Source organism: Symsagittifera roscoffensis, chromosome 8 (genome assembly GCF_963678635.1).
Source record: "Symsagittifera roscoffensis chromosome 8, txSymRosc1.1, whole genome shotgun sequence".
Classification (NCBI taxonomy): domain Eukaryota; kingdom Metazoa; phylum Xenacoelomorpha; order Acoela; family Convolutidae; genus Symsagittifera; species Symsagittifera roscoffensis.
In genome coordinates, this window is record NC_087069.1 from 19,415,673 (window position 1) to 19,439,408 (window position 23,736).

The 23,736-nt window shown below is 33.7% G+C and overlaps 1 protein-coding gene across 1 annotated transcript; it reads left to right on the plus strand.

The window, feature by feature from the left end:
- The first annotated feature begins 999 nt into the window (after positions 1 to 999).
- LOC134853262 (uncharacterized) lies at positions 1,000 to 22,640 on the plus strand. Its single transcript, XM_063869235.1, has 2 exons — positions 1,000 to 1,239; positions 21,382 to 22,640. Exon 2 carries the CDS (start codon positions 21,383 to 21,385, stop codon positions 22,526 to 22,528), a length of 1,146 nt encoding a protein of 381 aa, XP_063725305.1. The 5' UTR covers positions 1,000 to 1,239; position 21,382; the 3' UTR covers positions 22,529 to 22,640.
- The last annotated feature ends 1,096 nt before the right edge of the window (positions 22,641 to 23,736 follow it).

The following is a 23,736-nucleotide window of genomic DNA, read 5'->3' on the forward strand; positions in this document are numbered from 1 at the left end:
AATTGTGTTGGCTTTGTCGTATGTCGTCTCTGGTTCGAGGTCTTCTTCCAATTCCGGGTAGTTCTGTTATTGTTCGGAATATTGGCTCTGATCTATTGAGTCGTAGAGACATTTCGATTAAATTATCGTCGTGTAACATTTTAAAAATGTTTCGTCTAAATTCTAATCTATTTTTGGTTAATTCTAAGCTATTAAGGTCTTGTTCGAGACTTATGGTCGCACCAGATGAGTTAGGACCGATGGGTATAACTCATAGAGTAATTTCGGATAGGGTACACCGTCTGCTCGTCACGCTATCTTATTTTCGGCCGGATAGATTCGTGCAACTTCTTAGTCTAATACCAATCCTAATCTTACTCTTATACTATCTAGTCTCAGGTTGTTTAAATAGTCTCTGCTAGGCTCAATAGATCTAGGGTATACTGGTTTTTTGCGGCTGATGAAGTACTCGGGAGAGTTCAACTAATTTCTAAGTTAAATTCAAATCTCTCTGGTGCTGAAATTACAAGTAATTTCAGCACTTACAAATAAGTGGATTGTTAGTCAGATGGATCATGATTGGTTAATATTAAATACTTTACATTGGTAAAATATCTAATTTATCCAATCATAAAATGTAGTTTAGATCAGGTTCCATAGTAGTCAGAATCATGACGTTTTTTCGAGCAGACTGAAGCGTTCATTTATTGTTTAAAAGAAAAGTTTCGAAAAAAAAACATTGCCGTCTAAAAAGATTACGGATTTTTTTTCAGTTTCCATTTTCTTTTTTCTCTCGAGTATTCAGAATCATGAAGTTTTTACGATTAGACTGAAACGTTTGCTTTTTGTTTGATATGAAATTTGGCGGGGGGAAAACAATGCAGTCTGAAATGAGTTTTTTTCCTTTTGTTTTTTTTATTTTTTCTCTAATATATTCAGAATCTGCAGGTGATTTTGTTCAATAAATCTGTGCAGCGACACTACTTGGTAAAAAAAGCAATTCATGTGTCAAAATTCCCATTCAATCGTTCCCTTAACTGTCATAACACAGATTGTTTCAATAAAACAGTAAAAAGGGTCTCAAAAGGAACATTTTTACGTTCTGATTGATCTCGCAGTTGAAGACACGAGAAAATTTTGAGCAAATTACCACTGGATTGATTCAAAAAGGTTATCAGAAAATTTCACGGCTCTGTTATGGCAGTGGTTTTTTTATAATCCGTTTTTGAAATTAGCTGAAATCTTCGTTAACCATTGCGAGTAAGTTCTTTTATATCTTAAGTGATTGTTTCTTAAGATGATGATACTTGAATGAAGATTGACTTTTTACTATAATTACACTTTTACTATATAATTAATTACGCAACCGATTATGACTGATATTATGTGGAGATATGTAAAACATAGCTTCGGAAATGGACATCTTTCCAAAATCAATTTTGTCGTCAGGAACGCCCGACTTTGATGTCACCGCCACACGAATACAAAACATACACAATATGTGAACACATCTTGGAACAAAACTAAGTATCTTAAGAATGACGGCCGTTTTTTCTAAGCAGAACACCGTCTCAAACCCCTCAGAATGGGACGGTCTTTTTCGAGCGTTCGCCAAGCAGCGAGAGTTCAATGTTTAGTCTAATTTCTAATCTATTTTTGGTTAAACCTAAGCTATTAAGGTCCTATTCGAGACTTATGGTCGCACCAGATGAGTTAAGATCGATGTGGTTAACTCATAGAGTAATTTCGGATAGGGTACACCGTCTGCTCGTCACGCTATCTTATTTTCGGCCGGATAGATTCGTGCAACTTCTTAGTCTAATACCGATCCTAATCTTACTCTTATACTTACTAGTCTCAGGGTGTTTAACTAGTCTCTGCTAGGCTCAATAGATCTAGGGTATACTGGTTTGTTGCGGCTGCTGAAGTTCTCTTGGAGAGGCAACTAATTTCTAAGTTAAATTCAAATCTCTCTGGTGCTGAAGTTACACATAATTTCAGCACTTACAAATAAGTGGGTTGTTAGTTAGATGGATCATGATTGGTTAATATTAAATACTTTACAATGGTAAAATATCTAATTTATCCAATCATAAAATATAGTTTAGATCAGGTTCCACCCATCCGGGTTTTACAGAGTTTTTTAGAATTATCTTTCTGCAATTCAAAGGATGGATGATGGACGTTGGGATTTGGCGAACATCATATTCTTGTCCGGTTCCTCTTGTTAGAGAATTTCCAGGACGCTGGAATGAGGGATATCAATCGTTGTGTCTTCTTGTGACAACGACTGTGTTTCCCAACGAAATCAATCTGATTTCAGAATGGTTTGCTATGACGGGTTTTTCGGTATTATGTAGAGAACTTGTTTTTGTTCGACCTCGTCTGGAAATGGCGTGGAGATTGTGCGTGGAGGGGATGCCTTGTAACTCGGATCTGTACGTATACTTGAACATCGAGGTGGTCATTGGTCTAGTTCAATGAAGTCCTTTTCTGCGAAGTCAAGTTGTACTCTAAATCCTTTGAGTTGTGATTGTGGACGGCATATTGGTTGTGGTTGACCATTCTTTTTCGAATGTAGTGGGGTCATTTTGTTTTTGGATGTTCGTTTTGTTGTTGTATGCTGATCTATATACTGCAAAGTATAATTTACATTTTATAAAATTTTTATTAGTTCAGTTTTTTAATTATGATTTTAGTTAGTTGTTTTCACAAAAGCATTTTGTTTTAGTTCGGTTATTTTGAAGAGTTACTCACCCTTGAGTACCTCTTATTAAAAAAAAAGAAGTGTGGTCACAAAGCGTGGATGTAGCGCGGTGGGTTAGGCTGGCTATAGAGCATGTTCAGGACGTCCTCTCTGGTGGGTTAGGCCAGGAGTGGGAGTATGATTTCGTGCGGTTTCTGTGAGAGGTCCTGTTATGTGATAACGTTTTATGTTGGGTTTATGGTGGTCTTTCTTATGTTCCGTTGGTTGTGTCCTTTTTTCAAAAATCAAATTGTTTTTGTTATGGCTTTGTCTTTCGACTTTTTTGTGTTTTATTATTTCATTCTTAGACTTTATAATAGTCTTCAAAAGAATAAATTATCCAGTTTTAAACTGGGTTAATCCGGTTTGGGTACCGTTGGTTTCCTTTTCTTAGTTATGCTGTTATTTTATGATTTGTGGTGTTTAGTCAGCTGCGTTGGTTAGTTTGGTTTAGTATATAATTCCTTTCCAACCGGGTTAAAGGAAAATTTGAAACTTGTTATCTTGTGTTAGAGTTGTTGAGTGTGAAAACTTGAAACTGAAATTCATTATTTAAACAATTCTTCGTGGGCGAGCTGTGCGAGTTTGGATAGAATTCTTGTGCGAGTGAATGAAAATAACAAAAGGTTAGTACTGCATTTTCATTTTATCAATTTACTACGTAGAATTTTAATTTTACTGCTAGTTTTTGGGGAAAAATTCAAGTTACAAATTTTCATCATTTTTAAATTTACTGCTTTTGGGGAAACAATTAATAAATTAATTTACTACATTGGTATGAATTTTATTATATTGATCTAGTGCAAAATATTAATAGAGTTAAGAAGAATTTAAACAAGTTTTTTATTTTTTTTTTTTTATTTTCTGTTTTTTGCAGATGATCGTGGGATAAAGACTAAAAATCTAAATGAGACATGAATAAAGAATGGTTAGTAAAAATTTCAAATTTATTAGTAAAGAATATGTATAATTTATACTTACCTGTTAGTCGTCGGGGAAAAAACCGTGCGGGAAGATGTCGTGTATCATGTCGGAATTTGTTAGTAATTTTGCTAGTATGCGAATGATGTTTTAAGTTTGAAGCAGTGGCCAAAGCAATTGAAGTGCTTTAATAGTTTTTAGTTCTTCGGTGCCAACTGCAAACTCATAAGGTGTGTTTTGAATTAGATAATATATTTTGTGATTGTATTTAGTATTATAGATGAATTCTAATATAGGGATTTCTATAGGTTGGATAAATTCACGTGGGATAAGGAAGGGTCTGGATTCTTCAGCGTTAAAGGTCTTCGTGATGGGACAAAATATATACATTTGTGATATTGGGTCATAATTGCGGAGGATGCCGTGGAGGTTAGTATCTTTGATGCAATACGTGAAATTTAGAAAAAATGGCGAAGTGTACTTTGAATTAAGAAACTGAAAACGATGGTGTGGTTGTCTTGATGGAGTGTGTAGATCAAAATGATTTTGGATGAAGCGATAATATGTATAGGTGTGGGTTTGTTTAGTGCGTAACATAATGTCGTGTGAGCAGTGCAAATTGCGTTCATGTGGTGCAAGGAAGTGGAAGGTTAGTGAAAATAATTGAAACTTTTCACTAAAACTTTCGTAAGCTTGCATGTCAGTTAGTGCTTCAGAAATGATGTGATCATATTTTTGATCATATATATTAAGTTTAAAAACATATGGTGTTTTGATGAAAAATTTTTCTGTTAGTTGTGGGTTAGCGAAGTGGTCGTCATCTAAAAATTGATCTTGGTTAGTTCTGATGATATTATGGTCGTAATATTCTAGTGTAAATTCGTTAGCTCGAGGTGCAGTGAATGTTTTTAGTAATTTTTTATATCCTATATAAGTAAATTGTCGATGTGTTAGTGGCGTGGTGAGTCGATATAGCATATCGTTATTCCTTTCTATATCGTTAGGAGTATTAGATAACGGTAGGCAAAGGGGATTAGTAAAATTATAATAGGTTGTCCAATGAAGTGTAGGCATTAAAACATGTTCATCTACAAAACTACGTGTGTCGTCAATGTCGTGAGGTGTGTTTAAAGTATATTGTGGAAATGAAGGTAGGGTGATTGCTAGGAAATCTTTCGTGTTAGTGTGGTGTGGGTGATTAATATATTCACGGGCTGTTCCTGGTTTGGTCGGGAATGGATGGTTTGGGAATTTTCTTTTAAAAGTGCGATAAGCTCTATTAGTGCTATTGGATGATTCGGTGGATGCGGATGATTGTGCTAATGAAGCAGTATAAGCTGAAGAGGGTGTAGGGGTAGGTGGATTTGAGGATTCTATTGTGGATGAAATTTGATTTAGAGTGAGGGTGTTAGGGTGTATCAGCTGTTGTTGTAGGGTGATAAAATTATCTAGTTCTTGGGAGACTTGGGGAATATTTGGAGAATTGGATGATCGGTCTGAATGAAATGAAGAGTAGGTTGGGGTTATTTGTGAAGCATAAGAGGGGGTAGAAATGGGCGGGAGTGGATTATGTGGTGGGATTGGTTGAAAAGGGGGTTTTGAAAAAACTGAGGAGTTGGTTTGAAAATTATTGGATGGAGATGGTTCGGAGTCTGCAAATTCATCAGGGGTTTCTATATTAGGGTTATTGAGTTGTGAAATGGAGTATAAAACTGAAGTATCTGAATTAGTGTCTGAATTCATGCTTGATGTGAATTACTAGTTGGGAAATCGGGTGGCGGGAAAGCAAAAAGTGGGATTATTGTAATTGGAGTGTTGAGGTTGATTGGGTGGGAATTTGATCGATGTAGGGATCCAAGTTGTCGGCTCATCGTGGGCTAAAAAAATTAGTATTTTGAGACTGAAAAGCGGTGGTATGGGGTTGTTCGATAATTTGTATTTTCATCTTGTGAATGATGTGTCATTATATGCTGTATCGGACTTTGCAATATGGTTTGTCTAAAATTTGGATTATGTGTTATTGCTAAGTTTCGGAAATTTCGTGGGACTAAGGATAATGGATGGTTATGTGGTAGGGGTGGCAACTGTGGTGCTGTAGGCGTTACTTCTATATTATTATGTTCTTCGTCGTATGTGTTCTGTCTTGTCGCTATTTTTGTGCTATATATTCTTTTATTTGTGCGTCTAGAAGGATTTTGTTTATGGATGATGAAAAAATTCCAAAAAATCCTGCAAATAATATGCGTGCTACACTTGCTTGTCTGTTTACTTGTGTGTAAATAGCACATGTGTTATAGATTCCTTTTAAAAGTGAAAAAAGATATCCTATAAAGTTAAACATTGCGTATAAAATAGTTAATTTTTCTAAGATGTAATAGGGCCATCCTAGAAAATCGAGAATTTCATTTTTTAGTGTAACAAAGCTAAAAATATTTATAGGTGAAATATCTTGTGGTCTGTATTTTTCACCGTTTAGATATATATAGTCTTTAATGTTTTTAAAATATCCGCTTTAATCTTGTGTATAGGTATCTGCAAATCCTGCGGTTTCGGCAAGTTTGCGTAAGTTTTGGTCAATTGATTGTCTTTGTATAGTGTCCATTTGTGTTAATAACTCCTGGAATTGTTGTGTTCTAATGTGATGTTGGATATCGGATTTTGAATATATTCCAATTGATTGTAAATCGATATTTGGGTTTCGAGCAATGGCTCTAATGCTTTCGGTTGAAAATTTTTTGAGTGATTGCATTAATGTGGGGTATGGGGTAAGAAGATAATATTTATCTTCATCAGAGTTCAATTGTACTACATTGTGGCTATTTTCTGATCCACATGGGTATGCTGTATCCGAAAAATATGTGCGTCTTGAAAGTGTGTCAACAAAATGTACTTTATTCTTATAAAAGGGGTTCTTTTATAGCATCTTTTGTCTTCAAAAACATATAGTTGTGAGACTTTTTGGGAACAAGTATAAAACCATAAAATATAAATTTGTAGTCTAGAAAATTTGATCTATTTCCTGATAATAAAAATCTTGCGTAGGGTATTTTTAATACTGCTAGTGCAAGTGTTTGTAGGATTTGTGTTCGTTCTAATTCGCATAGTTGGTGAAGTGTTTCTAATTCAGAGAGTGATATTTCCTGAAAAATTCGACTAATTGTGTAGTCTAATTTCATATCTAAATGAATATCATAGTGGATATTGCCAAAATAAGTATTATTCATTAGTGATAGTTCTTGTAAACGTGTGCTTCTAGTGTCATGTGGCTTTAGATGTCCACCAGGTTGACCATTACTTTTTTGAAAGTTAACTGGTATATATGATGTTCCTTCGTTTAAAGTGTGACTTGTGGCATAAGGGTCAATTTTTATTTTTCCAGTGGTCATGTCGAAACCTTTTTCGTATTCAACTAATATTTCAGAATGTTGTGTTTTGTGAAGTGGGTTTCTGTATTTGCATGCAAGTTCTGTTTCTTGATATATTTGGAAACGTGTTAATTTATTTTCTATGTTATGGACGTTTCGAAAATCAGTACTTTGTTTTCGTGATGGATTTACTTGTTCATATGGAATTGATTGTATAAAATATTTTTTGTGAAATTTTATCATTCGAGCGTGTATTTTTGCTACTTGAAATGTTGTACATGTATCTTCGGGAAACCAAACAATTGTTGCTTGTGTTCGTGTTGTCACAATAACCTTGATCGTTTTTACAAGGTAGTCTAATTCCTTGATAGATCATTGTGTTATCAGATAAATCTCGTGTGAGTTGTGTTTTTTCGAGTTGTATTTTCCAATCGAAAAACATTATTTCTTGATATCCTCTATTTTTTGTGTCTGCTTTGCAGTTTGATGGATTTTTTATACCAATGTGTGGTATCCAGTGTTTATCGTGTATGTCATAAGTTAATCTTCCGTGTGCGCCGGTGTATGGGTATTTTTCATCTAGTTTTATATGTCCTTGATATCTTTCAAGTTCTGCTTGATGTACTGAATCGGCAAAGACTTGAAAATAAACTAATTTCCTGTCGGTGTTTTTATTTCTTGTGATAATTAGTCTCAGTAGTTCGTTTTTACAATCATCGGGATTGAGATGCAAAAGTCGTTCTATATTACTTTGGTAAAATGATTCGTTGTCAAGTCGGTTTTTATTTCCATTTGAGACTTGTGAACAATGTACTTTCTTTTCGGAAAATGTTGCTGTAAATTTATATCCTATAACTGTTGTTGCACGGGCTTTTGAATAGAGTGTGGCTATTACGTTTGTAGTATCTATAGCTTGTGGTTTTGTTTCGCATTCTGATACTTGATTTATTGCATATTTGTGTAGTGTTTTTTGTTCATTTTCTTCACAATCGTAATGTGTTACTAATAAGTCTTGGGGTCCTGTGCGGGGAGAAAGATTTATGTTCTGATCGGAGATTAGGAGAAAAAAGAGTGGGAGAAAAATCAATATTTTTAGAATATACATGTGTAGGATAATCCTGAGTACGGGTTATAAAATGTTATGTAGCCAATTGCCTTTTTGGTATATCTGTCGTATTTATATATTACTTCAGTTGTTATAAATGGTGGTGGTAGCGATTGAGCTGTTATATTTGGTGGGTTTAATGGGTAAAGATGTTGAGCAATGTTGTTGAGTTTAACCGTGATTTCAAATTTTAACTGTAGACTATTTTGTTGGAGTATTTGGATGTTATGATCACGAAAGTCTTCGTGGATATCTTGTCTATATTGTAATCTATTAAGTGCCCAGTTGTGGAGTCGGTTACTTTCTGAGTGTTGTCCAAATAATGGTGGGGGTGCTGTGAATGTATTCCAGTCTAATCTTAAAGGGATATTTGTTGGTGATTGTTCTCGATATCTAGCGTCGAGGTTATTTGGGAAATTGAAAGGAAAAGGCGTCGGTGAAATCTGGCTTACTGATGGTGTTGATGGTAGTGATAATGTTTCTGGTAGTGATGATGATGTTGTTGTATCAGTAGAAATATCTATTGGATCATTTATTAAATTTGGTTCACCTTGTGTGAATGATTGTGTTGTCCAATATGGTAGTCGTGATGTTTGGTTTGGGAGGTTAAAGGGATTTTCACGTATTTGTTCAGATGTTGGGGTTGAACCTAAGTAGTGGGAGGGTAGACTTGAGGTGCTACGTTGTGAAAGAAGTGTAGGGGGTTCTGGCAATATGTTAGTTGGGTTTACTGGAGTAATTGGTGATGGGGATTGGGGTAGATTAAAATTAACTCGGGGAGTCTGAGAGTTTCTGTTTCGTCGTGGATGTATAATTTGTCTGTTTATTTCACCTGTATTTTGGTTTTGACTAAGATGTCTGATTCTACTCAAGTCTTGTGGTAGTGAGGGGTACAAATTATATGTTGGTTCACTTAGAGGTGCCTCTCGCTGAACTGGTTCTAGTGGTTCAGATAAGCGAGCGTGTCGTTCTTCAAAAACATATGGGTTATCTTGGAAAGAAATTCGTGTAGATGTTTGGGGATTTTGGGTAGTTGTAGGTTTTGTCGGGTTTTCTTGGGATGTTGTCGGTGAAGACTGACTGTGTGATTGTTGGTTAGCAATTTTTGAGGGTTTTTTGATTTATTTCTTTTAATGAAAAAATTTAGGTTTATTGTAGTATTCTTCGAGAAAAAGAATTAGAAAGATTGTTGCTAAGGCGAATGTGATGATTGCTTTCTTTATACATTTGCATATTGTCAATATGAGGGATGATAAAAATGTTATAAAAATTACAAATAGTAAAAAAATATCTGTTCTACTAAAAATGATTCGTATCATTTAAATGAACTTTGGGTTTTCGTACCTGTGAATATGGTCAATGGCTCGGGAAATTTGTAGATATATTTCGAATATGGAATAGAAAATTTAAAAAATATTGCAAAAATGATTAGGATTATTACAAAAGCTTCAAAAGTATCAAAAAGGAATATGAATAGAAATTTAAATATTGTTAAAAGTTTATGAAAATGTTGAAAATTATGTTGACTGATCGAGAGAAGAGCATTTAAGAAATGGCTTCTTGATCGAATATTTTTCGTTGTTTGGGGCAATTTTCAAGTGGAGTCGCTTATTTATTGGTTTTTTGACAAGTGGGTTGAGTTTTGTGAAAGGTTGTTGGGGGCGAATTTTATGGTGTTCGGGAGGTCTTCTTTTACTTTATTTTTATTTATCAAGTGATCTGGGGTATTTTTGAGATTTTGTACTTTAGGCTAATTTAATATGATCGTTCTTTTACTTTAGGCTATTTTAACATTTTTGTTTGGGGGGTTTTTGAGGTCTGAGTTGGGAAAATATTGTTGATTTTTGCGTTATTAGATAAGGGAGGGTTATGATATAATGGTGGTATTTATTTTCGTTGTCAGGTTTGAGTGGTTTGCTTATTTTTGACCTGGAGGTTGTAAAGTAATAGTTATAGATATGCCTGTGGTTTAATATCTTTCGTCTAATTGGTTTGTGTTAGAGTTATAGGAGGCGACGGATTGAATAAATCCTATTGGCTAATTTTGAACTAGAATCGCTGCGTGTTTGTCAGCATGTTATTTTGAAAAACGAAAGTTCAAAATGTTTCAGAGGTGCAAAGATTACTAATTGTAAAATTAAAGCTGTTTTCGAAATTCAACTTTCTTTAATATTTTAGATTGTGGAATGAATGTTTTGTAATTTTTGCGTGGTTGGTTTCTAAGTCGTGATGACTCTCTATGTTCTGATTTTTTGGCTTGTTCTTGGGGTATAATTTTTTCTGTCATTTTTCTATTTTTTCTTTCTTTTTGTGGTAATTCTTGATCTAGCTTTTTTGTATTGTTTTTGGTTGTAGTTGATTTTTCAATTTGTTTTTCAAGGTGAATGTCATTTTGTTTATTTACTTCATTTTCTGTATGTAGGTTGTTTTGAAAAACTTTTAAACCTGTGAAAGAATATAATTGAGTTAGTTCGCGTAGTCCGTATTCTCTTGGGTAATAAGGTAATAGATTGGTTCGATGTTGAACAATTTCGTTTTGGTCTGAATCGGTGATTTTATATGCTACATCAGTGGGTTTGGCGATTATTTGGTATGGTCCTTTACGAAGGTGTTGTAATTTTTTAGAAATTCCTTTTTGTGTATGAAAATTAGGTATTAAGACAAATGTTCCAATTTTTATATCGGAGGCTGGTGTAAAGCGTGAATTTATTTGTTCGTTAATGTTTTGTCTTTGTAACAACTTTTTTGTTACTTTTTGGTAAATTTCTTTGTGTTTTTTATCTCTATTTAAAATTCATTCAGTGTGTGTACCGGAGGCTAATTTAAGGATTTGTGGGTGATGAAAAAGATCTTCATCATGTGTGTGTAAGGGTAGGTTATAATAAATTGAGTCTTTATTCGGTTGACAATTACCTTGTGCATTTTTATGAGAGTTTGCTGTAAACATAATTGGTTTACGTGGCTTTTGATTAAAAACCATTTCGTATGGGGACATTCCTAGAGTTGTCGTGATTTGTGAATTATATGCTAAGGGGAATAATTTTACATCTGCTGACCATTCGGTGTATCTTGTATCATTTCCATTTATGATACATCTAAGATATTCTTGTAGTGAACGGCTCATACCTTCGACTAAACCGTTTGTCTAAGGTGCATGAGATGTACGCGGTTTGTGCTTAATGTTATATAAATGACATAGTGTGATGATTTCTTTATTTATGAATTCTGTACTGTTGTCTGTAACTAAAATTTCAGTTAATCCGAACTTGGCTATCCAGTGTTCATAAAGTGTTGTGTAAGCGTAATAGGCGTTACAATGTGGTACTGGGTTAAGTGCTACATAATGTGTAAATGCGTCAACAATTACCATAATGTAAGAGTTTCCTTCAGAGGATGGTGAAATTGGTCCTTTTGTGTCGAATGAAACACGATAGTTAAAATATAAACTTTGTCCTTTAAAATCTTGTTTTTGTGCTATTTATTTTGATTTGGATAAGGTTTATTTAACTGACATACTATACAATCATTGCATAGTACTTTTATCCAAATTGGTGCGTTTGGGAAATAAAAATTTTGTATGAAATTTGAATATGTTTTCTCTGATCCAGAGTGTCCTTTAATGTTTTGTGTATGTGAAATGTTAAAAGCTATGAGAATCATACTTAAAGTGAGACAGGGAACTCTTGATTCATTTAATTGGTATTCTAGAAGGTCTGTGTTTTCATTAATTGTTGTATTATTAAATTTTCGAAAATGTCGGAGGAGTGTTTTATTTCCTAAAATAGTGGTATCTGCTTTTACGGGCTTAATTTTGTATTTGTGCCATGATTTTAGTTGTCTGATTACTGGGTCAAGATTTTGATATTGTTTCAAGGTATTAATTGTAATTTGATTTGCTGGGGGGAGAAAAATGTTTTCAATTTCTAATTTAGATAAAGGAACTGTGTCAAGTGGGTCATGGAGGTCAAAAACTTGATTTATTGTGTAATTTGAATCATTTGTTTGTGGGCCAAATTTATTTTATCAGTTAAATTTTCTTTTTCAACTAACGGGAAAAGGTCTTTTTTATGCGAGTGTTGTTTTACTCGTTTTTGTTGAGTGTTTTTTTTATCCATTGGGAGTATGGAATTGGTTTGAAGGTTGATGTTCCAAGTAGATCAACTTCGTAGTGGTTATCTTGGCAATCTAAGTAAAGTGGGAAGTGTTGTAGGCTATTTATCTGTGAGTGTTCAATGTCAGTTTTTACTGCATATTTGCATTCTAGTCGGGGTGATGTTTCGTCTTTCGCCAAATAAAATTTTACATTTCTGGATATTTCAACTGTAGTTTTTCGTGTAAGTAATTCAGGTGGTATATTTCGACTTAATGTATCTGGTAATGCAAGATTCTTTCCTGCTGTCCAGACTATGTGTAAATTTGGAAATTTCATTAGAATTAATTGAAATCTATAATCTCGGTGATTGGGATTTGACTTTTGTGTAAAAAGAAAAATGATTGGTTTATGATCTGTAAATAGAACTGTTGGATGTTTTGATCCAAGTATCAGAAATTCATATTCTGTAAGCGTATAAATTATAGCTGTACATTCTTTCATTAAAGTGGAGAGTCGTAGCTCTGCTTGAGTGAATAATCGAGAATTTGCTGATATAAGGTTCATTTTATTTGTACCACTGTGTGATTGTAATAACGCTGCGCCGATGCCAAAATTTGAAGCATCGCACATTGCATAGAATGGTTGATTTGGATCTGGAATTGTGTTTGAAATTTGTTCAGTTAAAAGTTTTTTAATTTCTTCAAATCGTATTTGATGTTCAGTATTCCATTCAAAATTATTTTGTTGTCTGAGGATATTATAGAACGGTCTTAAATATAATTGCATTTTATAAACGTATTTGCTTAAGAAATTTAACATTCCAAGGAATTCTTGGATTTTCTTTTTGTTTGTTGGTGGTTGAAGTTTTTGAATAGCATCAATGCGTGATTTTAATGGGGTGATTGTGTTTCTTGATTAGAATAGGCGGTTTTATTCATATTGTTGATTTCCAATAACAAATTGTGTCAAGCGTCGTGATTGTTCATCTAGTGGCATTTGATTGTATGCGCTATTCATATCGGCGGTTGTGAAGTATTTTCCGTTTATTTTTGTTAAAATAACTTGTTTTGGTTCAATAGGCCAATTGCATTTTGATTCGTCTATTAGTGAATTGAGATATCTAGCGTCTAAAACTATTTTTAATGATTCTCCTTTTGCTAGGATGATAACAGGGTTAATAAATGTGTTACCTTTTGGTTGTTCTTCTTTGTTTACCGGTGAGATAATTTTGTATTGTTCTAAAATATCGAGTAATCTATTTACTTTGTCGTGTAAATGAATTGGTACTTTACTTGCTCTTTGTTTCTTGAAAACTGCGTCAGGTTTTAACGGGAGATGTAGTGATGAACTGATTTTTCCAACATCAAATTTTGATGTTGCATAGACTGATGAATATTTTATTAGCTGTTTTGCTAACTTATCAAATTCGTCTTGAGTTATTTGTGAATGTTGGAAGTTAAACATTGTTAAAAATTTCTGTTGATCTTCTGTATAGTTGGTTATGTTGAATGTAGGTTTGAAATATGGGGTTTTTGTGAAATAATCTGTATTTCTTTTTTCATTACTTATTATATTATTTATAGATAATTCTTCGTTAAGAATTGTGGATTGACAAATATCTAATAATTGGAGTCTATTATTTACGCGGTATGCTTTTTCATGTACTGGTGATATTGTAGCGTTTGTTTCGCAATATCCTAAAAGTCCTAAGGGTAATGTTACTTGATATGGTGTATTGTTATACACATGTAACAAAATGATGTCTGAATTCGTATTTTTCAAATATTTTATAGATGAAATCGTGATTTTGAAAAACTTATGAATAGGTTTGAATTCAAAGTCTGACATAAAGAGTTGTTGTTTATTTTGACTTTTATCGTATTGGTGAACTTGTTTTATTGAAAAGTTGTATATATTTCCTGATAGTGGTTTCAAGTGTTTCCGTTGTTGGTTATAAATGGGGTAAAATTTTGAAAAGAATGGTGGTTGTTTATTTAATCTTTGAAAAAATGTTAGAGCTGTATTTTTTGTTTTTGTGTACTTATCTTTGATTAGTATTTTACTATTCAACATGTTGATTGTTGGTATATATTTCGAGATAAATGGTATGCCAATGATATTGTGTTTAATATCTGTGATATAAAATATTTGTTTAAATGGCTTGTTTAGGATTTTATTTTACTCCATAGTTCTTGTGGGGAGAAGGAATAATTGAACTTTTCCATAATTTACTAATGTTGATCCTTGGGTTGTTGCTAGTTTACTAGAGGTTGCAAGAGGCGTTAATTTTGGGTGTAATGTTTAGATTTCATTCCATGTGGGAATGTTAATTATGTTTGATTCTGCTCCTGAATCAATTAAAAAATCAATTTCAAGATCTGGTGGTTGAAATTCTTTGTTTTTTGGACTTTCTAAAAGAAATGGTATTGTCCAAATTTTTTCTTTGGGTTGTTCTTTTTGTATATTTTGGTAAATGTGATTTGTATTTAAGCATTTTGTTTTGTCATTTTTATTGGGTTTATTTACGGTGTTGATTTTGTTTACTTCTTGTGCAGTTTGTGGAGTATTGATGGGTTCAATATAAAAATTGTGAAGAAGTTCCAATTGATTTTCATATATATGTGATGTAAAAGGTTGTTCATATATAATAGGTTCGTAGTCGTTTTTGACTGTTATCATATTTATGGAAATAGTGTTTTCTGTATCACTTTCTGTGTCTGATGATCCACAGTTTATTTGATTTAATTGTAGTTCGTTATTTCCTGTGTCATCAATACCTGGGGGGTCTGATGTTATTTCTTCATTTGATTGTACTTGATTAATATGTCTTTGATGTTTGGGTGTACTACTTCTGTAGCGATGTTTAGAATTATTATAATGGTTATTATTTTTATGTGGTGATTTAGAATAATTCCTATATCTATTATTATAACTTGAATTTCGATTTTGTGAATTGTGTCGTGATCTGTTTTGATAATTGTCGTTTGATCTAAGGTAGTTTGATCTGTTATATGAGTTATTTCTTGATTGATTGTTCGGGTAAGTCTGATTTCGATTGTTCGAATAACTTCTGTTTCGATTATTTGAATAGTTTCTATTTCTGTTATATGATGAGTTTCGTGATTGATTGTTTGGATAGTATTTATTTCTTGGGTTTGATTGGGAATTGAATCTAGAAACAAATTGTGTTGTATTTAAATTTGATCTCGAGTAGTTATTTCGACTATTTGGTCGTTTATAATGATTTTGTGAAGAATTCTGTGTATTTCTTCGTTCTGGTGATCTTCCTCTATAACTTATATGGTGATTGATTCCTTGTGTAATTAGTGTTGTTCGGAAGTGGTTTTCCTGAACTGTTGTTACTGTATACATTTTTGTTTGGTAGATTTTGATCTTTTTTCATATATTGATAAAATGATTTATTTGGTTCTTCATACTTTTGAGGTTTGTTCTGGTTATCTTGTTGTTTTTGTCTACATTCAGAAATACTATGTCCGTATCGTCGGCAATAATTACACAATTTTTTGAAAGATTGTTTGCCTTTAAAATTTGGGTGTTTTTCATAAAAATTTAGTATTTCAGTTATTTTTTCAACTAGATCTGTATCTGATTCCTGTATGTTATTGATATGTGTAGTGTTTGTTTCAATTCAATCAACATAGTGTAATTTTAGATTTTCTGTTTCTTCGAGTTTCATTGTGATTTCCGCTTGTTCTAGTTTGTCTACTAGTTTTCAAAAATCTAAATCGGGCTCTCGAATTGAGGAAGTATGAGATGCTCTCTTTTTTATTGCTATTTTCCTTAATTGAGGTGTTAAGGTCATCATTAAAATTTCTGTCATTTTTGTGTTTTTATAGTCATGTGTATTTAATGAATATGCTTTTCGAACTAGTGTTTCGATACGTACTGCTAATTGTTTGATGGTTTTGTTTGGTAATCTGCGAATTTCATTGCATAAAACTCTTTGGTGTTGTTTATTTCTTTCGGAGTCAAACATTTTTGAGAATTCTTGTGTAAATCTTTTCCAATCTGATTTTATTTCTATAGGTAATACTGAAAACCATTTTTGGGCTGCGCCATCTAAGGTTGTTTGTATCAACGATGTGCGTCGATGTATCCAATTTCGGTGTAGTGGTGTATTAATTGGTTCAAGTTCTATATTTAAAATTAAATTTGCTGTTACTGCATTTAAATAATCTTCTACAGAGTATTCAGGGTCTGTTCCTGTGAATACCATTAGTGGTTTATTTGATGTTATTGATGATCCACCCATAAGGTATGGATTCATTGTCATTTGTAGTGATTCTGCGGCATTTGGCTTTTGTGAAAAATTTGAATGTCGATTTTTTGTTATTTCGTGTTGTTGAAGGTAATATGGGAGTGGTATTTCATTTTGCATTTGAGATGGTTGATACGAGTGTGTAATCATTGGGTTTTGTGGGTGAATTGGTTGAAAATATTGTGTGTTAGTTGGATTTTGCATTTGTATTGGTTGTTGATTTCGTGTATCTGTTGGATTTGAAGAAAAAATTCTATGATATGTATAAAGCTTTTGTCCACAATATTCTTGGGTATACGGTGCAAAAACATCTGGTTGTAAATAATCATCATCAGATGATAAGTAATCCGTATGATGAGGTGTTTGCTTTTTATTCTTATTTTGTTGAAAGAATGGGTAATTTTCACTACAATCCTGTGGAGGATGTGAATTAGTTCGAAAATTTACTGAGTTGGTTGTTGTCATTGGGTTATCCCAATAGTGAGAACATACATGATTATTATTAGTTTTTTGTGGGGGATAGTTTGTTTTTGATGAATGAGCATAATTATAATTGTGTTCTGCGAAAGTGTTTCTTTCAAACGTTCTTCGTGTTTTTGACGGTACTGTCATAGATCTATATGTTTGATAATCCATATGTGAATATTTTGGAGCAACCGAAGGTTTAATGGTTGATTGTAATGTTACTTGTGCCAGTGAAGTGTTTGTATTTCTTGGTGTTGTTAAATTTGGACGTATCGGTGAAATAATTTGTTGTGTAGTCGTTGTTTGGACGATTTCCTCATTTATGAAGTGTGATGGTGTTTGGATATCTTGTTGTGTAAGATTCCTAGTTCCATTAAGGTTTTCATAGTGTATGACGGTCGAATTTAAACTATTATTTCGCGTATCAGGTAAAAAGGTATTGTAGTTTAAGGGTGTTGCATCAATGGTCAGTGGTACTACTCTCACATAATCTCTTTGATAAGATATTGTACTTATTGCTTGACTAGAGATTGATTGTGGAATTTTTATAATTGCATGATGAGACCATTCAGGGTCCCATACGTAGTCTGACTGTTCTGTGATGGCTGTATCATCATTTGAATTATGAGGTCTGAAATTTTTTCTTGCTTGTGAAATTAAGTCTATACTATGTGTAAAATAATCTATTATAAACCATGCCAAAATTTTTTGTAATTCATGTTTTGTGTGCTGTGAAACCTCGTCTTTAGTGAAATTTTCTTTGATTATATGTAGGAAAATTGAAAATAATGTGATTTCATGTCGTACTTTTGTATGTTTGGATGTCTCATTTGATGAGATATTTGGAATTTCTGTTTTTTCTAATATTGAAATATAACTATATATTATAGCAAAAACTTCGTTAGTAAATATGGAGTTTGCTCTTTGTGAGTTATGATATTGTATGCTTTTAATATATTCTAAGAAGAATTTTGAAAATTCTAAGTCAAGAAATTCTGTTTGAATTACATATTTACGGTGATTCGGATTTGGTGTGCTGAATTCTATGGTGTAGATTCCATATTGTTGTGTTAAATTACATATATTTTTCAGATAATGTTCAATAATTTGTCTTTTGATTTTTACATCTGGGAATTTTGCTTTGCATGGGCTGATTCCGGGTTCAAACAAATTAAGAAGTAAGTTCTTGCAAAGATCGTGTTGCCCTCTATTATCGGGTGCATCTACGAGGAAGGGGTAAATGTCGTCGTCATCTGGACTATCGTCACTTTGAGTATGGATGTGGCTCATTTTTTCGTTTAATGACTGTTAATATATAACTATCGATGTGTCTAATTGATTTATTCCAATTATATAAATGTACTGGTTTGTGTTTGTATTGCTTTTTTATTCTTCTTTTTCCTCTTTTTGATGAATTTGAAGTTGTTTCTGAGTCGGAAAAACATAATTGATTGTGAATGGGACAATTTTTATCAATCGATTCTTTTAATTTATAGAGTTCATCTAAATTGCTGGCTTCTTATTCTGAAATTGCGTTTCTATTTTTTGAAAATCTTTTTCGTGTTATTTGTCTCTGTTTGTTTATTATTTTTCGTTTTATTGTTAGTCGTTTTGTTCTAATATATCCAACTGTTTGTGTATGAGGTGTGATTACAAGATCGTATTTTTTGTTATCTTTTTCACAGTTGTGTAAAACGATTGTTTGTTTATTTCCTAGATTTTTGAATGACATAAGGTTTTGGATGAAGGATGCAAAAAGTTGTTAAATGATTTTTATTTTCTTAAACGGGTGCATCTACGAGGAAGGGGTAGATATCGTCATCATCTGGACTATCTTCACTTGGAGTGTGTGTCTGGCTCATTTTTTCGTTTAATGACTGTTAATAGGTAATTATCGATGTGTCTAATTGGTTGATTCCAGTTATATAAGTGTACTGGTTTGTGTTTATATTGTTTTTTTATTCTTCTTTTTCCTCTTTTTGATGAATTTGATGTTGTTTCTGAGTCGGAAAAAAATAATTGATCGTGAATGGGGCAATTTTTATCAATGGATTCTTTTAATTTATGAAGTTCGTCTAAATTGCTGGCTTCTGATTCTGAGAATGCATTTTTATTTTTGGAAAATCTTTTTCGTGTTACTTGTCTTTGTTTGGTTATTATTTTCCTTTTTAGTGTTTGTCGTTTTGTTCTGATATATCCAACTGTTTGTGTGTGAGTTGTGATTACAAGGTCGTATTTTTTGTTATCTATTTCACAGTTGTGCAAAACGATTGTTTGTTTGTTTCCTAGATTTTTAAATGACATAAGGTTTAGGATGACGGATGCAAAAAGTTGTTAGATGATTTCTATTTTCTTAAACTGTTAGTCCTTACGATTTTTTGGTTAGCTTAACCTGGGTCTATTTATTTAGGGTTGGAGAGAAAAGTATATCGATTCCGAAGAATGATTTTTTAGTTTCTCGTGGCTATTATAAGCTAAGGTGTTAACTTACTTAATCTTACTTAGGGGTAGTGATTGTGTTCAAGGGTTGGAGAATAGAAAATCGATCCACAAGGTTCAGGTATAATTAGAACGCGAGTAGTTCGTTAGATACTGTTTTAAACTTACTAAGTCTAAGATTTATCCTGGGTCTGGTAAGAGGAGGGATCAAGTGAAGGATGAATAACCGAAGTTCTTCACTGTTTATCCTAATTTGAATGGTTAGTTTTGTTGAAAAATTTCTATTAGTCTTAGGTTTTTTGGAAGGGTTGGGTAGTGAATCGACGTTTGAGGTCGTCAGAAACTTGTTAAGTGGGTGGGAGAGAACAAAATTATTCTTTTCGATCCAAGGATAGGCCTTGATGATCAGGTTTTAAATTTAATGAAATAGAAAATTAATTAAGATCCAAGGATAAGCCTTGATGATCTGATTTGAAAATTAAGTGAATTTAAATTTAAAATTAGTTTTAAATTTATTTAAGAAAAAGATTTAGTTTTTTAATGATATTAGTGAGCTTATGATTGCTGTTATGTTTAGGTGATGAAGCTGGGACAACAGATGATTTAATGATTACTAACAATTTATTGTCATGCTACTAACTTTTATTTTGATTTTCAATCAATATTTTTCAAACATGTTTTACATAAGACTGCAGAATTTAAGAAAACGATTTGAGATCTTTTTATCAATCGTTATTGTATATTAATAATTTTGTTTAGCGCCTGAAATGATTATGAAGATTGACTTCAAAATTTTATGTTTGCAAATGAAAATCTAAATTCATTGCTAATAAGATTCTAATTATAAAAGTTTGTGTTGGCTTTTGCCGTACAATCATGTAACTATATGGTAAGTTTCTACTTTGTCGTATGTCGTCTCTGGTTCGAGGTCTTCTTACGATTCCAGGTAGTTCTGTTATCGTTCGGAATATCGGCTCTGATCTATAGAGTCGTAGAGACATTTCGATTAAATTATCATCGTATAAAATTTTGAAAATGTTTTGTCTAATTTCTAATCTATTTTTGGTTAAATCTAAGCTATTAAGGTCTTATTCGAGACTTATGGTCGCACCAGATGAGTTAAGATCGATGTGGTTAACTCATAGAGTAATTTCGGATAGGGTACACCGTCTGCTCGTCACGCTATCTTATTTTCGGCCGGATAGATTCGTGCAACTTCTTAGTCTAATACCGATCCTAATCTTACTCTTATACTTACTAGTCTCAGGGTGTTTAACTAGTCTCTGCTAGGCTCAAAAGATCTAGGGTATACTGGTTTGTTGCGGCTGCTGAAGTTCTCTTGGAGAGACAACTAATTTCTAAGTTAAATACAAATCTCTCTGGTGCTGAAATTACAAGTAATTTCAGCACTTACAAATAAGTGGGTTGTTAGTTAGATGGATCATGATTGGTTAATATTAAATACTTTACAGTGGTAAAATATCTAATTTATCCAATCATAAAATATAGTTTAGATCAGGTTCCACTTCAGTGGTTGGACGGCTGATAAATATAAAAAAAAGAAATTGTAAGAAAAAATAAATCGCAGAGAAAAAACTTTGTAGCTTCAGGCATGAGTTTTGTTAAAAACGCCCTGTGTAGAATTTTTAAGTCAGTTTATAGTTCAATGATTTTTAATTCAATAATTTTCAGATAGTTAAGACCATTTATCCACGAAGAAAAGAACCTACATACTGGCTGTACGGCTCATCTCGGCGAACCGCTATTGATCCCCTGCTTAAGAACTACGTGCCTCTTTTTTGGTTACTTTTCTGGGCTGGGTAGTGTTGCCCTCTATCAACGAGCACGGATCATGGTGGGTCTCAAACCGACCTTTCGATAGACAAGCGGAGACGTAACCACTTCGCTACCGCTCCACGCTACCTCATTAACAAGCAGGCATAAATTAATGGCATAAAACATGGCATATATTTATTTCAATTGTTTTAGCATGGAGTTGCTTCCTACTGTGGGTGAAGTAACAACAGCTCTCAAAAGTGGGGGATCGAAAATCAAAGCAGGAGTTCAAAAACTTGCTGGTGACGAAGCAGGTGCAAAACGGGCTGTTAATGAGGTAGGACACGGATTTTCACGGGTGGCGGATGGCTTGCCGGTGGTTGGACATGTGAAAGGAGTTGTCCATTACGCCATGGGCGATACTGAGAAAGGGAACCAGAGCATGATTTCTGCTTCGCGTACTACAGTTGTGCTCACGGCCAATTTGTTGACTGGGGGAGTTGGGGGAGGTATCGTCGCTCGTAAAATGGCAGGCGTTGGAAGTGGAGTGGCATTTGACGGAGCTCATTCCTTTATTGACTCAGCTGTTAAAGACGAGAGATCAACACATGGCATATGGGATATAGACCGCAAGTTGGTGGAGTCCCGCAAAAAAAACGGCGGTTTGAATAAACCCACGAATGCTGAAACTGATGCGAACAGATCTGTTGAGTTTGACTTCAAGGCTGGATCATCTGCCGCAAAAACAGTCATAACTTTGGAAAAAGCGCAAACCCAATCGCAGCAAGTAGCTGTTAAGGACACATTTGGCAAAGATGCGTACGAACCTGTGGAAAATGCGGCTAGAGAAATGAAAGGCAATGTCTATGTCGAAACTGTAGTCAGTGACGAGGGAAACGTGAGCAAAGGTTATAATCAACAAGCCAGAGGTGACATAAATATTCACCAGTTGGAACAATTTGGGGAAGAAAGTGGATTTGTAAGTGAGACTGTCGCAAAAACTTCAGCCTTCGCAAACGATTCCGACTTGACCAAAACGCCGCATCAGGATGTTGAGCCTGTGCTACATCAAAATCCTACTGTGTGTATTGAGAATGATGCCATTACCAAAGCAACTTCAAAAAGTTCGAATCCGAATGTTGCACAACTGAATAACTGCAGCATGAAAATGCACGACGGAATTGTTTCTCTCGTAGAGAGATGTGAGAATTGCAAGACTTTCAAAATGGGGAACGTGTTGTCGGACTTGCGAATGGACGTACGAGTTCCTCTGGAATCTATGAGACTCTACTTATGCAAAGCATGCTTCACGGGGGTTGCAGCATTGGTATCAGAAGCAGCTTTTTATGAAGATAAGTAACCGAAACTATACGGATCTTTTTGAATTATAAAAATCTGACTTATGTATAAAGCGAAGCTATACTAACAAACATAAGCGCTCGCACATCATCACTAAATCAATTTTTCTCAATTAATTGATATAATCAGATAGCATGATTATAGATATTTAATCATAATTTATAATATTGTAAAAATTAATTATGAGATTGTGATGGCTTGGAGATCGATCAGTTAGATAATAGACTTTGCGTCTAAAGAAAAATTGCTGCTATTATATTTCGTTAATTGATTTTACTGCTAAAAACTAAAGGATGGCTTAATCGTTTTCTGCAAGGAGTATTGAAGAAAAAACTTGATGGTGTAGTTTTTCTTATCGGATATTTTCTGACAATTCAATTTGCATATTTGTTCCATCCGTGGTAATTGACGCACATTACGTTTCATTGTTTTTAATCCGGCTCAGAAATGGCTCAGAACTGAGATGAAGCAAGCTATTTAGATTTATTAGTACGTTACTAGACGCTAAATATATCAATTAGTACTCTACATAGCAGGTGGGTGGACACAGCGCGAAACAGTCGGAAAAAAAATTTCTCAGTTATTTGGAAATTTTGATCTCAATTTTTCTGAAACACAGATAATATTATACTCTAGAGCAGGGACGGATTTAGGTGTGGGTTTCAGACGCCGCCCCATCCCCCCTCAAGAATTCCAACCCTCGCCAACCAAAGGTTCCCTTTTTGGTATCATTTAATGACATCCACTCTAGGCCGACCAGCACTAAAATTTTTGTAAAGGCCCCTTTGGCGCCAATAAATGCTAATTTTGAGGAAAGCAGGTGTCGAAAAATTGCAAATTATTTAGTCATTTCCAAAAAGTGCCCAAAACGGCTTTTTTTTCCAAATATTTGACTGCCGCGCAAAAATTTCGATTCAAATAAAATCTTTAAACTGTTCTGCGAAAGCTCATAAAATCAATTTGATCAACCTAAGAAAAAAGCAACAAAATTTTTGAAACTGCTTTCCGACAAAATCGTAGGTCCGCCCCTGTTTTGAAAGGCTGTTGAACCACTTTGCTTTCGGACCTGATACGAGCAGATTTGTCTTAAATTGATCTTACTATTTTTGTTTTCTCTTCAATAATTGCAACTGCGACCCTAACCTGCTTTATTCGGCGAAATCAGCAACTCAATGCTTTGATGATGCTGGAACTGAGAAAGGTATTTAC

Coding starts and splice junctions, on each gene's coding strand:
- LOC134853262 (XM_063869235.1), top strand. CDS start 21,383: ATGGAGTTGCTTCCTACTGTGGGTGAAGTAACAACAGCTCTCAAAAGT.